The 18,810-nt window shown below is 38.4% G+C and overlaps 1 protein-coding gene across 1 annotated transcript in view; it reads right to left on the reverse strand.

Moving 5' to 3' along the window:
* LOC103593124 (regulator of G-protein signaling 6) overlaps positions 1-17,289 on the reverse strand; it is a 122,557-nt gene extending 105,268 nt beyond the window's left edge. Inside the window, exon 1 of the mRNA XM_008576053.1 lies at positions 17,196-17,289. Within this exon, the coding sequence (XP_008574275.1) occupies positions 17,196-17,274 (79 nt within the window). The 5' untranslated portion in view covers positions 17,275-17,289. The remainder of the gene's footprint in view (positions 1-17,195) is intronic.
* Positions 17,290-18,810: the final 1,521 nt, after the last annotated feature.

Consider the following 18,810-nt stretch of genomic DNA (forward strand, 5'->3'; position numbering starts at 1 on the left):
ATCTATCTATCTATCTATCTATCTATCTATCTATCCATCTATCTATCTATCAGGATAAAGGTGAGAGTGTTTTAGACAATATTGATAGTCAACAAATGTTATCTATGACAAGCTCAACAAACGTTTCTTTTATCATTGATTCTCATTAAATAAATACCCTAAGGACACATAATCTGGGGAATATGTAAAGTATAAGACAGAACTGTTGAAGACCCTGAGCCAATGATATTTTGGATCTAGAAAATGATGTCTTAGAACCAAAAACTAGGTTTAGTGTTATAATCCAGGTTTTATCGAAAAATAACTTCAATTTGTTTCCGGCTGCAACTGAGAATAGAATTAGGCTTTATTTGTGCAAAATATGCCCTATTAAAGTCAACATATTTAAGGGAAAAGAAAAGCCTGTATAGATGATTCAATGTCAACTTCTAAATTTAGCTTTTAAAATTTTGTGTATGTAATACAAACCATAATTATTTTAACATGCCAGTAAAAAGGTTTTGTGTTTCCATAAGTTAAAGCTTTATGTGGTGCTATAGTCCTTAGTAGAATAGAGTAACAAAATCAACCGCACAAGGAGCTAAGCTGAAAATTAACGGTCTCCATGTTCACAATCTTTGTACAGTCTTCCTGCCAGCAGCATGATTTTTCTAGAGTCTTCCCACCAGCAACAAATCCAGCCACTTTAGTGTACAGAATTAAATGCCACAACAGGAATGAAATCAATAAAATCAATAGTCATTGTTGCTAACCCATCACCCCTTGTTTACAGGGCGTGATGCCCACTGTACTTTCCTGATTCTTTCTTTAAATAAGACCCCAGGTCAGTTACGATAAATCTGGATTTCATTCTCTTAAATTTTATCTCATTCTAAAACAGATTTTTTAATACAAATGTTTGAAAAGAAATTTTAGAGTACAATTAGAGGGTTGTATGGTATAGTTTTACTTTTAATAAATGAGCTATTTTTTCCTTCCTTAATTTCATTTAGTTATCAAACAGGGAAAAATGTAGAAAAAATGAATTAATGTGACATTTAGAGTAAGACTTTAATGGCACAAAGGCCAAGAACATCAGAGTTATGCCTTTTGTTTTCACAATTATAACTTGACAGGATTTGAGGATGTAGTTACTCAAACAAACCTCATCAGGAGAAAGTAAAAATGAGTGCATTTAAAGAAAATGTGGTGGGAAAGGGGGAGGGGGAGGGAGGGTTAGGGAGAAATTGGTAAAGGGCCACAAAAAATGTTTACGTTGTGTAATGATATATTTGTTAAAGCAACAACAGTATAATCGATATTTAATTAAGCATTGTCTTTTTCAGATTTGGCCCTGCAGAAGCCACACTGTTCTTTCAATCAGTATTGGCTGTGCTATGAGTATTTTTAGAAATTCTCTCTGGAAATAAGCCTATAAACCAGTCTACAAGGACAAGAAGAAAACTAGCTTCGTTTACTCAGACTCACACCTTATTTAAACCAAAATTGTCATTTCCCTGTTTGATTACAGACCTTATTCACCAATCTGACTTCAGATTACTTCATGTAAAATAAAAGAAAAAGGAAAGCCACTTTTTTATTGTGAAATAATACACACACAGAAAACTGCTCAAAACAAATATGTATAGTTTAAATTACTTTAAAAAAATCATGTTACCAGGGCTGGCCCACAGCTCATTTGGGAGAGCGTGGTGCTGACAACACCAAGTCAAGGGTAAAGATCCCTTTACTGGTCATCTTTTTGAAAACTGCTCAAAACAAATATGTATAGTTTAAATTACTTTAAAAAAATCATGTTACCAGGGATGGCCCACAGCTCATTTGGGAGAGCGTGGTGCTGACAACACCAAGTCAAGGGTAAAGATCCCTTTACTGGTCATCTTTAAAAAAAGATCCCTTTACTGGTCATCTTTTTAAAAAAAAAAAAATCATGCTACCATAAATGACATCAAACATTTTTTTTTTCAACATGCTAGTAGTCCCTTGCGTGTATTGTCCCAGTTACAAAATATTCCCTGACCCTTAGAGGTAAAGAGTAATTACTTCCTGTCATAAATTTGCTTAGTATGGTTGCTGCCTTGCCATCCATGTGTAGTACCGACATAAGTTATTTGAAACTCAGTTGCACCTCATCACCTTTGGCCTAGTTAAAAGCTCCCCTCCCTGTGCAGTGATTTGTGACATAGCCCACTTGTTTTTCATCTCATTGACCCAAAAGCCAACACATCCCACAGCTGCTGACCCTGATAAACCTAATGGTCAATAGCAGAGTCACGTAAATAAGTACCTGCCCCCCACATGTTTTCGTTAAGCTAGCCAATCCACAAACCCCACAGGAAAGCCTAGGACAATGCCCATGGGCCTTAATAAAGGCAGAGTCCCACAGGTTCCCTGGGCTCTCTTGAGTGTGCTTTCCTCTCTCTTACTCTGCAGCACTCTCTTGCTCTCTCTCCCTCCCCACCTGCTGAGTGAGCTCTCTGCCACCTCTGGACTTTCTGTTGGCCTCCAGTTAGCACCCCTCATCTCTCTGGGACCTGTGAGTCATAAATTTCTTCTGTTTCATGCATTTTGGTTTCCTCTCATTGTGTCTCATCTGACTGACACACCTGAGCCTAACTTTCCCCCTGGTCAGGGCTCTCCAAGAGAGTGGTTATCTTGGCTTGTGGCCACTCTCAACAGAGACCTCAAAACCAAATTAGAAAAAAAACAACAGTAATAAATATCATAATACTTCTATACTTTCCCTGTCACTTTTATTGCCTCATTATATATCCCTCAATATTATTTTTCCATAGTTCTTGTTTTTTGAGTTTTACGTAAGTGGGCTCATACAGTATATATCATATTCTTCAACATCTGCATTCTTTTGCTCAACATCTTGTTTGTGAAATACATCTAAGGCAGGGGTAGGCAAACTGTGACTTGCCATCTGTCTTTGTACATACAGTTTTATAGAAATATAGCCATGCTCACTCATGTACATGTTTTCTATGGCTGCTTTTGCATTACTCTGCTTTTGCAGAGTTAAGTAATTGCGAAACAGACTGTATGGCTTGCAAAGCCTAAAGTATTCATTTGCCTTTTGGCCTGTACAGAAAAAATATGCCAATCCCTGACTTAGATATACTATTTGACTCAATTTGCTAATATTTTGTTTTAAAAAATTGCACTTATTTTTATGACAGATACTGGACTATATCTTCTTTTCTTGTAATGTTTTGGGTTGTTTTTGGTATAAGGGTAATATTAGCTTCATAAAATGAGTTGGGAAGTATTTCCCACCTTCTCAATGTAGAATTAGTATTATTTAGCCCTTGAAATCTTTAATAGAAATCACTTAGGAAGCCAGCTGGGACTACAGTTTTGTTTGTGTGGAAGTTTTAAACTATGAATTTAATTCCTTTAAAAAGGTATAGTTTTATTTAATTTTAAAATTCTTCACATGTTAGTTTTGGTAATTTGTATTTCAAGAGATTTGTACATTTCATCTAATCTGTTAAATTTATTGGCGTAAGGATATTCTTGCTATGTATAAAATTTTAGCTTGACTCTTTAAGTCCATTGTCTTTCAGCTTCCACTGTTTTTCAAGAAAAATCAATTTTTGGACTAATTTTTGCTCTTTTGAGGTTAGATCTGTCTTTTTTTTTCACTTGCTGTCTTTACAACTTTTATCTTTGGTTTTCTGTAATTTTCTTTGTCGTATCTAGGTGTGAATTTTTTCTGCTTGAGGATTGTTGGGCTTCCTGACTTTTTGGGTTGGTACCTTTAATTAGTTTTGGAAAGACTCTCAGTTAATTTCTCTTCAAATATTGCTTATGCCTCCTTCCTTCTCACTTTTACATATAAGACTCCATGCAACATTTATTTAACCTTCTCATATCTTCTATGCCCTTTACACTCTCTTCTCAATTTTTTGTCTTTTTTGACTCTATATTCCGGATTCTTTTTTTCCCCTTATTATCTTTCAGTACAATTCTCTTCTGACCTGTATTTAATATATTATTAAGGCCATGCATTGAGTTCTTAATCTTAGTAATTAAATCTATGCAGTTCTAGAATTTCCATTAAAAATATTCTTAGTCTTTTTTTTTTTTTATGGTTTGCAGTTCTCTGCTGAAATTTTCCTTTTGGTTCTGTCTCCTTGAACATAGTCATGATAGTTATTTTAAATGCAGTATCTGATAATTTCAAAATCTGGAGCTTCCTTGAGTGTGTTTCTATAGTTCTCACTCACGCTCACTTGTCTTTTTGTGTGCCTGGTTTTCTTTGATTGTGTACTGACCTTATATTTAGGAATTCATTAAAATAATTTGAGGACTAGAATAAAGTTATCTTACTCTAGAAAGTATTTTTATTTGCTTTTTTCCAGTGCCTGGGGGCATTAACAATCATGAATCACTTTTCACCAATGTCAAGAATATATATTTTTCTGACCTATCCCAATTACTGGAAGCTGACTTTCAGTACACTAGAAGGCTGAACATTTTCACTTCACCTTTATCTCTGAGGTACACCCTTTCAGAGTCTCAATCCAAAGTGTGGTGAATTTGTCAGGGCCACATCTTCAGTGGTCCTCAGACTCCAATTTTAATTATCTGCATCCCATGATGTTGTTAAAAGCTCTGCTCAGCTTCACAGTTGCCTCTTTGGATTGCCAAATGTCCCCAGGACAAAAACAGCACCTATAGCCAGGATTATATCTACGGATGTTCATATTATCATAAATCCTGGCCCAGTGATTTTTTACTGTCTTGTTCACTCTCCAATGACTTAACGTTGGCTTTTTACCTGCTTTTATATCCAGACAATTGGTCTGAGTAGGCTAGTCCACTATTCCCCAAAGCAGGAATCTCCAAATAAATTTTTACTATGTAGATACAGATAGATATAGATTTATGGCTTTGCTTCTGTTGAGGATATTTAAACAAGTTTTCAGAATCTTTAAAAGCTCCTACCCAATATCTGAAAATATTCAAAGCAATGGAAGCATTCTTGAAATAAACATGCCACTTCTCAAAGTGAATATTTGAAAGGAAATATATATATAAATGCTGGCATGTTAATTAAAAATAAATTAAATTTTTTATACTACTAATTGATTTAATTTAATTCATCACTAACATAGGAATAATATGATTACTTAGGATATCTGAAAAATATTTTAAATTACATTAAGACCTGGGCAAACAAAATTTGTTTTATAATATTATTAAACAATTTAAGCTCACTGCTCATTGAATAATTACACTACATAAATTCATGTCAGTAGTTTGCATTCGAAATCAATATTATAATTTATATCTTTTGACTAAAACTTTAGAAGAAAACTATTTGTAAGCTTTTGTTTGTTTTTCAATTGATAACTTCTCAATTTTCTTAAAAAATCACTCTGTCATTTCCTTCACAGTACAATGTGTTTAGTGCAATTGAACTGTATTAGTTTTCTATGGCTGCTTAACAAACAACCAAAACTCTGCAGCTTAAAACAACAGAAATTTATTATCTCACAGTTCTGGAGGGAGAAGCCCAAAATTAGTTTCACTGGTCCAAAGTCAAGGTGTCAGCAGGGCCACACTCCCTCTGGAGGCTCTAGGGAAACTTCCTGTGGCTGCTGGCATTCCTTGGCTTGTGGCCACATCATTCCAATCTCTTCCTCTGAAGTGACATGGCCTTCCTCTCTTCTGTCTGTGTCAAATTATCCTCTTTCTTTCATAAGGATACATGTGATTGCATTTAGGGCCCATTCAGATAGTCCAGGATAATCTCCCCATCTCAAGATATTTAATTTAATCATACCTGCAAAGACCCTTTATCAACATAAGATACAACTTACAAATTTTAAAAATTAAAGCCTAATATATTTGGGGGTTATTATTCAACCTATTACAGGCAATTATGTCTGTTTTGAGTCATTTTCCTAGTTCCTTTTCCTTTCAATACAGAAGCAGGAAGAGAGAAACAAAAACTATGAACGTTTATTAATTTAGGGTAGTTCTCAGGTTTCCCAACCTAGTTCTCTTGGTTTCTGGTCTGGGAATATCACAGTATAAGAGACAAATGGTGACCTGGCTTAACCCAGGTGTAGATTCAGTTGGAACATCTAGAGAAAAAGTGGAAAGCACTAACTTCAGATAGGCTTTCGTATACATCCTGTGAGGAATCACAGGAGACCAGACCCAGAATGGACCACATATATCGTTTAATCCACAACTTACTGATTAACAGATGAGGAAACTGAGGCTGGTGACCAGCTCAAGGTTGCACAGCTACGCGCTCAAGTCCCACAGGCAGTTTGTAGCCCTAGACTCTCTCCCAAACTGTACTGCCAAGAAGCCATAAGGAAAATACTTTTAAACGTTTACACAAAGCCAACAAAAATAAATTTGTGGACTATGAAAAGAGATAGAAATATACACATGAAAAAATGTGTTGAGATAATCAGAATAAAGATGCATGTAGATACCTAAGATATTTTATGAAAATTATTTGTATAATAAAAATTCATCAGGAATAGCTAGGAGGGTATAATTTTAATCAAATTCATTGCTCTATTCTTTGATTATGAGAATGAGGTAGAATTGGGACTAATGAACTGAAGCAACAGGGAGGCAGATAACTTTCAGTTCATTGTAAGGAAGAAGTTTCCAAAGGTCAAAGTTGTCCAAAGATGAAAGGAGAGATAATGGCATTCTTCACTGGAGGTTATTAAAACAGAGGATAGAGAGCACTTGGCAGGGGTTGTGCTGATTCCCACATTTGGACAGGCCGTAGGAGATAATCTGGGAAGATGCTGAAAATAGAGCTTCTTGATTCCAGACCCACCGGGATGTCTTGTATGTTTTACAAGCTACACAGGTGATTCTCATGTTCAGGCAGAATGCATCAGACAACTTTAAGGAACTGATACAGTTTGAGAGTCTATAATTTTCTGCATGAGGTAATGGAAATAATTTGCAATGGTAGTGAGGAATCCAGATTCTAGTCTGGTTCTGTCCCTAACAAGCTATGTGATTTCTGAGCACATTGCATCATGTCTTTGGGACTCAATTTTCCTGTCTGCAAGAATAAGTGAGACTAGATCAATAATTTGCAATGGTAGTGAGGAATCCAGATTCTAGTCTGGTTCTGTCCCTAACAAGCTATATGATTTCTGAGCACATTGCATCATGTCTTTGGGACTCAATTTTCCTGTCTGCAAGAATAAGTGAGACTAGATGTGTCTTATGGCTCTTATAATGCTAGGAATTTGTGTTTCTGAGGGTGATTTGGAAGAAATTAATCTCCAAAGTCCCTGGAAAATTCTTCATGACATTCAGGTGACAGTGAATGATCCTGGAACGACTGTCTATGACAGTTGGGCATAGCTGTGCAATCTGGCTGCTCTCCTGGAGTTGGCAGGCATTCTGCCCAGGATATGTCCATCACATGTAGGACAGGTGGGGTGTGGACAGAGTTGGCATGCTGGAAGTGGAAAACTCAGAAACCTGACCATCTAGGCTCCATCTTCTTTGTTACCTACTTACTATTCAAAAAGGAGATTGTGAGGAGGCTGATCTGCTGTCCTGAAAGGGAATGGCAGGGTGACCATGAGGTGCCCTCTCTGCTCCGAAATCTCAAGCCTCTGGAAGGTGAGATGGTTTGGCATGGAATTTCATTTCTTATGTGTGGGTCTTTCCCCACAAAAGCCAATGTGCCTTGGCTTTTGACCTAATGTTGGGTTCTCCGTTTTTCCCACTTCCTTCTTCTCTCTCCAAGTCTCCATCTATGTTCCCTTAGGAAACATTTATTTGCTAAGCCTCATCCCCTGTAGCTCTCAATTTTTCACTTTCTAAGGGAGTGGTAGTGATCTCTTCTGTTTGATCTTCTTCTTCTAAATACATCCATCCCCTATCTCGGTAGGTTTACTCCTTGGGCTGGCCTTCCCAACCCCAACGTGTCTGACCCACAGATGAACCACTGGGCATTCCTTCACCCTCTTCATCCCAGAAATGTCTGCAAGTTCACCTATGAGTTCCTATCTGAGAGGTGAAGGCCATTTTCTGTACACATTGGCAGGGAATTTTCAAATTCAAAATGATAAAAGATGGGAGTGGGTTAACAGGCTATCTCAAGGCTAGGGTAGGGTATGGACTAATACATGGCTTATAGATGACAGTGTGAACATTGTAATACCCTGTCATGTCCCTGGAGTCCCCTGCCATTTAGGCTCTGATGACTCCCAAATCCATATTTCTCGTATAAAATGTCCTCCAGAACTTTAGCCTCTCACTACTGACTGTCTCCTGGACAGCACCACCTCGATGCTGCTTCAAAATCTCAAACTCAGCATTACCATGACTGATCTTGTATCTTCTCTCCCAAACCCATAACTTCCTCAAGTCCATATACTGGGTAAAGATGGTTACCCAATACAGGTTAGATCAATACAGGTTATCTTATTTTTATTAAATGTATTTATTTAAATTTATTGGATTAACCTTTATCAAATATTTATTGTTAACAAAGATATAATCAATGAGGTTAGAGCAGACACTTGAAGGCCAGAAATATAAAGAAGAAAATAATGTGATAGAAAAAGGTTTTATTTTCAGCACAGATGATCCAAATAGGTGCTTTCAGTCTAGGCTCTGTAGGGGTCCTGCAGGAATTCACCAGATAAGTTTAATTTGTAAGATGGAAAGTCAAGAAATGCCTACCACCTCTTGTGCCACTATTCCAACTGGTAGGCACCAACACAGTAGGAAGGTTGTAAACACAGGTACCAAAGAGCCTGCTTAAAAGAGATCATCTGAAAGAAATAACATCCCTTCAACTCTGATCTTTCTGTATTACTTGGTGCCAAGGATCTCTTTGATGTCATCCGTGAACTCTAGAAAACTTTATTTCAATTTTCTGCTTCACTTATAACCCTCATCTCTATCCTCATTCCTCACAAATTATGTTTTTCAAAATGCATTATTCCCCAGGTCTATATTTTTTCCTTTATTTCACTTTTGACTTTTTTGGGGGGTGGGGGGCAAATACATTCTTGTTCTGGAATCTTCTCTCTTACCCAAACTCATTTGATCCATTACAAATGTACACATCTGCATATTTCTATGCATTAGCTTATTTCATAGTGTAGGTCACTAGAATGCTTCTCTTTTTGCTTTTGGGATGCTTTGGATAAGTTGGTGAGACTCAGTTTAGTAACTGGACAGCACAGAGATGGGCCTTCCAGCGGGATCCTTCTTTCTTAGGGCTGCTGTCTGCAGTTTAGCATTATTCTCTGATTTTCTCCACGCTGCTGAGAGTGTGGTGATAAGCAGCTTCCCAGTGCTTCTGAGAGTGACGGAGTCTTGGGTGCACTGGGGTACACTCAGCCTCCTCATCAACATAGTCTTCAGGAGGAAGCTTTCGCCAGCGACTCTCATCATCACGTTATTCGTCCCCATCTTCATGCCTTCATCCATTGAAATCACTTGCTGTTTATTCGGGTGGCAGGTCACATGGAGGTATGGACAGTCTGTTGTCCAGCAATGCCAGAGAGACACACACCGTGTCAATTAAACCAGCCTCATTATGGTCATCGTTCTTTCATCTTCACTTTCGATTTTTACTAAGGAAGAGAGTCCCAGTACAGGAGACTTGTCCAGCAATGCCAGAGAGACACACACCGTGTCAATTAAACCAGCCTCATTATGGTCATCATTCTTTCATCTTCACTTTCGATTTTTACTAAGGAAGAGAGTCCCAGTACAGGAGACAAAAAGCAACTCCCCCAGCTATTGCTGTTGGAGGGGAAGCCCCAGTGTTGGTGATGAAAACTCCTAAAATGTATCAAAGGATGTCTGCTGGTTTGAGAGGCTGGCAATCTCACTGATGGTTAGAAAGTCTGATGCAGCTGCTGTTGGAGGAAAGACTGCAATGTGGGCTGATTACTGTTCCAGGTAGACACAGCCTCCATTGGCACAGTGACAGAGTGGTCATATATTCATGGATTTCTACCTCAGGTTGGGCACCCATGGGTCTTGATGATCTGGATTTTTCTGTGTGTAGCTCTCCACTTTAGTACCAGCAACTTTAGGAGGGAGAAGAGGAATAATAATGTTTTCCTAAAATACCATCTCAGGGTTTTTTTCTAGAGGAGGTTGGTGGGGGTAAAGAACTCAGGGTTGGTGTGTTGGTGCCAGCATTCTGGGCTGTGGGTCTGAACATACTGCTTATGGGGTTGGCTGTAGTTGTAGCTTCATCTGATAGTATTATAGCTGAATTCTGTGTCTTAGTCTGTGGCTGCTGAGTACTCATCGGTGCAGATTGAAGTCCTTGAATGTTGATTGGCATTGTCGAGTGAACTTCCTGTGTTCCAATTGCCAACTACTTCCTGTGCCATAGCAGGTGCTGGCTGAATGCCATGCTTGGTACCTTGGACAGGGTGAGCATGAGATTCATCTTCTGTCCTGGGGTTTGAATGGTCTTGGGAGCCATCTCAACACCAACCTGAGCTGCGTTGGTAGTGTGTAGGACCCTGATATTGCTAGACAGTAGACACTGAGCTAGTGATTGGCCTGTGCACGAGCAAAGCAGATGAGTATGTTGGAAAAATGCGTTCTAACTAGGTAAAACAGTCTGCTGCTGCTACTAGCTTTTGAGCCTTTTGAGGACTCTATGGTATAAATAGAGCTGTTTCTTAGCTTTCCCCACTGACGGGTGATGGTTAGGCTGTCTCAGGGCTGTTGTCAGTTACCACTCATTCATTTGCTTTTCAGATCCCTGAATTTTGTTGCTGTTGTCTCCGGTGTTGGGAGGCAATTCTCCATGAGTCTCATGAATCTGTACATCTTGAGAGTGAGGCACTGACTGCTCTTTATATTGGACTATCTTTTCAAGGATATTTAATCCAAGGATGTTTATTTCCATGGTAGATCATTATAATAATGGCCTCCAACTTTGGGATTCTGTTTTTAAATATGTTTTAAAAATATTTAAACTATTTACTTTTCTGTAATTTTTGAGGGGTTTCAAACAAAAATGTTAGACTAATGTATTCACTCCATAACCTTAACCTGGATCCTATTTTGAATGTGTTACCCTATACCCCACATCCAGTCACCAAGTCCTGTCAATTCTATCTTCCACTTTTTCCTCTGGAATCTTGAATCCTCCTGCTACGGTCTTCTCATGGTGGCCCCTATAGGCAAGAGATCCTGCCATTTATCAGCTGTGACCTTGGAAAAAGTTACTTCAGCTCTTGAATTAGTAGTTTCCTCTGTTATAAGATGGAGATAATAACAGTTCCCATCTTGTAAGGTTTTTGTGAGGATTCAGTGATGTGGGGCTGTAAAGCGGTGGCTTCAGCTGATGCTGTGATTGTTAACAGGCCTTCCCATTTCCTGCTTAGAGTCTCTCATCTAGAGACTCCCTGACTAGTCTCCATACCCCCCACATCTTTCTGCTTGGCAATCCTCTACCTCTGGAATAAAGTCTACAAGTCAAAGTCCCTCTATAATCTGTTATTGAGGTGGAGACTCATATCCTTTTAATTCCTGTGGCTGTTCTGCAAATGTGCTCCTCTTCTCAAACATATACACACATAAATGTGTTTTCAACTCCACCCTCATAAACAAGCTCATCTTTACTAAAACCAGTCATGTTTTTCGTGTTTTGGGGCCTATGAAACTTCTATTTTCTCCACCTGGAATGACCTTCCTTGGGTTTCTACTCATGTTTAAGGCCCAGTTCTAAAATTACTTCATATAGTAGATAATTATAACAACAGCCTTCAATAAATCATATCTCCCTATGTCAGCGTGACACTGCCACTCCTACACCAGGAGATGGAGTTGGTTTCTCCGTCCTCTCCAACTTAGCGTTGGCCTCATGATTAGCTTCAAAGAACAGAATGTGGTGAACTTGACATTGTATGAGTTCTGGAGCCTGGGCCTTAAGAGGCCTTGTGGCTTTCACCCTCTCCCTCTTGGAACCCTGAGACCATCAGGCTGTGAAGAAGCCCAGTCTAACCCATTGGAGGATACAAGGTGAGGGGAGGAGAACCGAGGCCCCAGCTAAGAGTAAGCACCACCACCAGACGAATGAGCGAGGCCATCATTTGTCCAGATTACCAACTCATGGTATCATAACCATAAGAAACAAAAAAACATTGTAGTTTGAAGCCATGATAGTTTGTGGTGGCTTGTAATGCAGCAATACAGAACCGATACACCTCCTCAGACAGATGTCTAGACATACCCAAGAAAAATTCATGATTCTCTCCTCTGGGCTCAAACAGCACTTTCTCCATTCTTCTATTATAGAACACAGCTCATATAATTATTGGTCTACCCGTGTCTCTTTCTCTCACTAGATTAATCAGTTCTGAAGAACAGAGATCAGGTTTTTGTCGATCTTTATATCTCTTATGACTACTCTAGTGCCTTGAACATAAAAATCACGGACATTTATTACCCAGGTCACATACTTGCCATCTCTTGAAACCCTTTCACCCACTTATTGTGCCTCTGTGCATCTACCATGCCTCCCTTCCTCTTCCTATGAAATAATTACCTGTTTCCAGCTAATGCTACCCACTTATCTGCACGTAAGATTCAATCCCCTCTTACCTACTCATTGACATCACTCCTTGAATTTTCTCCTTATCCAGTACCATTTTTTCCTCTCTATTGAGTCATTCCTATTATCATAAAAACATGCTGTCATTTTCACATTATAGTCATGTGCCACATAATGATGTTTTGGTCAATAACATTTACAACATTTATGACAGTTGTCCCATAAGATTATAATGGAGTTGAAAAATTCCTATTGCCTAGTGATGTTGTAGCTGTCATACACAACACATTACTCATGCGGACTATACCATACAGCCTAAGTGTATAGTAGCTATAGCACATAGGTTTGTGCAACTACACTCTATGATGTTTGAGCAATGATGAAATCACCTAATGATGCATTTCTCAGAATGTATCCTCATTATTAAGTGAAGCATGACTGTATTTAAAAACTTACATGTCCTGACCTAATTTATCCATCTAGACACTTTTCTGCCTTTTATAGGAAAACTCCTTCAAAGATGAACTATGCTCATTACTGTAACTTACTTTCTCTTCCCATTCTGACCTGAACCCACTTCAATAAGGCTTTTTGCCCCCAATATTTCATGGAATGTGCACTTAAAAAGGTCAACAGTGAATTCAATTTTGCTAAATTCAATGGTTAATTTCAGTCCTTAGCTTACTTGATTAGCAGAGCATCTGACTTAGTTGATCACTCTCTACTCATCTTTGAAACTCTTTCTAGAAACTTTGGCTTCCATATCCTGCTGAATTTCTTCCTTGTTTTCAGTTACTTCTCAATTTCTTTTGCTGTTTTCTCCTTCTCTCCTTAACCTCTATATACCAGAGCAGCCCTAGTTTTAGGGATTGGGTTACGTTTTCTATCCATGTTCATTCCCTTGGTGAGCTCATTAATTCCATGGCTTCAAATACCATCTATATGCTGATGACTTACGTCTCCAGCTAAGACATTCCCTGAAAATCTAGATTCACATACTCAAATACCTACGTGTCATCTCCAATTGAATGTCTCATAGGTTTCTAAAATTTAACACGTCTAAAATTGATCTGTCGATTTCTTTAAAATTGATCACCCTTCAGCTAAACAAACAAACAAACAAACAAACAAACAAACAAACAAACAAACAAACAAACAACCTGCCTGCCCCTCTCACAGTCTTCCCATTGGAAGTTATGGCAATTCCATTCTGCTGCTGCTCAAGCAAAAAGTGTTGAGTCATAGTTGATTCCTTTCTTTCTCTCCCATTCTACATCTGATCTATCCCAAAGACTGTCTGTTCTGCTTTGAAACTTGAATTCTAATCTGCCTGCTTTGCACATCTCCAGTGCTAATAGTTTAGTCTTATGAGTCACCACTTTTAAGACAGCCTCCTATCTGGCACTTATGCCCCTGGCCCCCTTGCTCCCAAGTATTCTGAATACAAAAGAGTGGTCCCATTGAAAGGTAAGTCAGACCAAAGCACCCCATGCATGTGGCCTTATAGAGACCAAGAGGCTTGATAACCAAAAGAATCTGCTCTGACCCGGTCAGCTAAATTATGGTGCCTTGGGAGATCTGAGATAAGTCGGTAATCATGTCTACCTGTCCTGGAAAATGTTATCATAGACCATTTTTCCTAGAAGCACACTTAGTGGAGCCAGAAATCTATAAAATAACCTAGAATACTTCTTTTTTTTTTTTTTTCCCCTTTTTTCGTGACCGGCAACGGATAGCAACCCTCAGTGTCGCGCCCGTACCGGACCGGGACGGCAACGGGATCGCAACCCTCGGTGTTGCCCCTGCACCTTGCTCAGCCAGTGAGCGGCCGGTCTTTATGTGGGATCCGAACCCTCTGCGGGAGCACCACCACGCTCCCAAGCAGCGCACTGTAGCAGTGCACCACCAGGCCGGCCCCTAGAATACTTCTTATTGTGCTTACTGTAGGTCCTTTCATGTAGGATGTAACCTAGTAACAATCCCAAATCTATATGTTATGTACTAGCCTGATGGGGTATATAGGCAGGGCTGTCTCTCTCTCTCTCTCTCCTTTGACCCTTCCTGTTTCTTACAATTATAAAATGTTAAGTTCTGCTGGCCCTCTTTGGAATACATTTTTAGTGCTACCTGATTATGTGTCTCCTTGGTTGCAATCATCATATTGGTTCAATAAATCATTGCTATAAGTATTTGTCTCAGTTTCTTTTTAGGTCAACAGGCTACATGATGTAGCTCACCATCATCAGCCTGACTTCATCCCTACCATTCCTTCTTTACTCCAGCCACTCTCGATCCCTCCTTGCAGTTCCTCAATACACCAGGAACACTCCTGCACTGGCTGTCTGGAATGCTTTTTCAATATCTACGTGATTCAATCCCTCATCTCCTTTCCATCTTTACTCAGATGTCACCTTCTCAGTGAGTTCTTCCTTGATGACCATTTCCAAAATCACAACACTCCAACATTTCCTATCTCCTTTTCATATTTTATTTTTCTCCTTGGCCTTTGTAACTACCTACAATTCTGTAAATTTTCCTTGTTTAATTATCTCTTGTAATAGAATACAAATTCCATGAGGATAGAAATCTTTATTGGTTTAATTTACTTCTGAATTCCAAGTGTCCAACAATGCTTAGAAAATAGTAAATACCTAATAAGTATCTAAATGAATAAATAATAAATAAATAAATGAATAACCAAGCATATTGGGAGGGGGGAAGCAGATAGAACTTTTGAAAATAAAAAATAAAATTATTAAAATTAAACACTTAACAGCTAGATAAAGAGGAAATTATTTTTGAGAGAACAACATAATATCAACAAAAGAGACATACTTCATGGTTCATCTTAGGAGGCATCAGTTTGATAACCAAACCAGCAATGATGGTAACAAAAATCATAGATCACTTTTGCTTATGAAAACAGATATAAAACTGTAAATAACATATTATCAAACAAAATCTAGGAATGTATTAAAATAATATATCACAGCCAGTACATATAGTATAATTCTGTTTACATATATTTCACAATTAGAGAATACCACACCAAGACAAGTATCCTTCATTATCCAAATCTACTTGGTATCTGTTACGGACTGAATGTTTGTGTCTCTTCAAAATTCATTAAGTCGAAGTTTAATCACCAACGTGGTAGTATTTGGCAGCAGGGTCTTGGGGAGGTAATTTATGAATGGAATTACCCTCATGAATGGAATTAGTGTCCTTATAAGAGGAGGCTAGAGAGCTAGCTAGCTCTTTTTCCACCATGTGAGGATTTAATGAGAAACTGGCAGTCTGCCAACCCAGAAGAGAGCCCTCACCAGAACCCAACCATGATGGCAACCTGATCTTGGACTTCCCAGCCTCCAGAACTGTGAGAAATAAATTTCTGTTGTTTATAAACCACCTAGCCTATGGTACTTTGTTATAGTAGCCTGAGCTCACTAAGACAGTACCTGAGTTCAAACATTACAGTCTGGATAATGGGTTGGGATACTTATGGGTACTTCAACTGAGTCTATTTACTTTTTAGGTTAACATATAGTAACATTGGCTTTTTAAAAATAGGTGTATAGTAGAAACTGAGTTTTTGAATTTTATGAAGCAAATAGCCAGATTATGAAAATGAGAGAATCATCTAAAATTTTATCTTAATTTATTTGATTAGTTGCTTGGATAGCAAGGGATATGTATCTATATAGTACCACTACGAAGAAAAGCAATGCATTGATAAACATAAAAGTAGGTAGTAGCTAGGGAGGTGGACGCAATCCAGTTGGTACACAAGGGGACTCTAAGATACTGATAATATTTATAAGGCAAGATATTGAGTACATGTGATGTGTTTTATTCTTTAAACTATACTCATGTGTTTAATATATTTCATAATTAAAAATTTTGAGCATACAAAATATGTAAAAAAGAAATACAGAAAAATGTTTTTTTTGTTTGTTTGTTTTGTTTTTTTTTCCTTTTTGCCTTTTTTTGTGTCCGGCAACGGATCGCAACCCTCAGTGTCGCGCCCGGACCGGACCGGGACCGGCAACGGGATCGCAACCCTCGGTGCTGCGCCCGCCCATCGCTCAGCCAGTGAGCGGGAACCAGTCTGTATGTGGGATCCGAACCCTCGGCGGGAGCGCCGCTGCGCTCCCAAGTGGCGCACTGTAGCAGTGCACCACCGGGCCGGCCCCAGAAAAATGTTTTAAAACTATTCTTTTAGGAGTTCAAGTACAATGAGTTAAAAAACTTAAAAGTATTCCATAGAATTTGAACATAAGATTTTCTTAAAACTTAAAGCTTTCATTAAAACCTGTTTAAACTTAATTTCTTTAATATTTATGTGCTTGTGTATATCCCATAGGCCAAATTGTTAATGGGTCAGTTTATTAATGGGTTTATCTTCAGAGTCCTCAACCAATGCATGCTTGAAGGGCTGGTCACGGTAAAATCATTCTTAATAATTGTCAAAGAGGAGCTTCTTCCTAGAAATGAAGAACAGCATGGGACTTGATCTAAGAAACACACTGAACATTTCATTTTTACTATTCACAGATTCTTAGAAATCCCCAGGTCACCATATAGACTACCCAATTCTTGGATAGCTGATTCTGGTTTCACCAGCACCTTGTGAGAAGAATATTACCTGTGACAACACTGGGGATTTTGGAAAGAAAGCTCTTGACTGTTCTGATGGGCACACCTCCTGTCTTGTCATCTTGCATCTTTGTAATGATGTCTTCAATCTGAAAGAGGTTAAAGAATAGAAGTGTTATTTTCTTGCACAAAGTAATAGTAAATGGTACTTTTATAAATGGACCAAATAGGTAAACATGGATGTCAACAACAGATATCAGAAAAAGCTCCCACCTGTTCGGTCAATAAACATAGTGTCAGTATCTGCTGTGAACCAATTGCTAGGTGTGAAGAGGTCAGAGCGTGATATAAAAGAGCGTAAGGCATGTTCTATAGGAACAACTCCCAGTTCAACAAGGTAAAGAGGGAGAAACACATTAGGATTCTTGATGGGATCCAATATGTAATTCAATATGTATGTGATAAAATTCTTCCACTTTCCCAAATTGAATTTATATGTAGGTTGAACCACAGGAAACTGCCATATTCCACACCCCCAAATGTCAGCTTCCTATGGTTCAACCAGCTATGTTAACATATATTAATAGAATGCTATTAAGAAGTGCAGGCAGTCTGCCTTTGGGTCCAGAGGACACAGCTAGAGTCACATGAGAGAAAAACAAAACTGTAAATCAAGACATGGAAAGCCCTGATCTGCAGAAGTTAGAAAACTGGTCGAAGTGCTTGTGAGTGGTGGTGTGAGGACGGTCACCTTAAGCCAGGAGTAAGGTGGTCGAGGACAGGATCCTCTCTGTTTGGAATAAGGAAGACCACACTATCAGGAGAAAGATCATTGTGGGCTGTGGCCCGGAGCCAGGTGACATCTTATTGGTGGAAACAGAACAGAGAGCAGAGATGGACTAATGAGGATGTATGTGTCTAAACTGGGAAACAATTTATAGCTAAGAATTTATAAGCCAGATATAATTTCCTGAGCAGAAATCTTCAGAATAGGATACAGAAAAACCTGTAACACGGACGTAGATCTTTTTGTTTGGAGAGGGCAGAGCAAATGAAGGAGGAGAGAAAATAATATTTGGTATTATCACATATTTTGTTCTTCTAACCAATAGAAATATGAAGGGACTTCAAAAAGTTAATGGAAAAATAGAATGAAAAGATAATGCAAATCTTTCCACGAACTTTTTGAAGTACCCCCATGTCTTTGAAACACCAGGATGGATTCTTGGAATGATTCCTTAATAGTCACACAGTCTTAAGGCTAGAAATTTAAGCGGTAGCTCATCTGGTCCAACATACTATTATTGCAATTTCAGCTTAAGTGATTTTCTCAAAGATACATGACTAATAGCTTGTTTGATAGAAATAGATAACTTGTTAGAGACAAACAAGTTAGGACATGACAAAACATCATCACCATCAATATCATCATAAACAATCATCAAAATATATTAAGAATTTATTACATGCTAGACACTATTCTAAGTAGTATACACACATTATCTTGTTTAGTACTCATAATTACTTCATAAAATAAATTCCACTCTATCCTCATAGGTAGAGTGGGTTAAGCTGTGGTAGCAAATAACCCAAAAAATGTCAGTGGCTTAACACAACCAAGTTTATTTCTCTGTCATGCCTTTGTCTATTGCAGGTCAGCAGTG

This window comes from Galeopterus variegatus, unplaced genomic scaffold (assembly GCF_000696425.1).
Source record: "Galeopterus variegatus unplaced genomic scaffold, G_variegatus-3.0.2 Scaffold1280, whole genome shotgun sequence".
Classification (NCBI taxonomy): domain Eukaryota; kingdom Metazoa; phylum Chordata; class Mammalia; order Dermoptera; family Cynocephalidae; genus Galeopterus; species Galeopterus variegatus.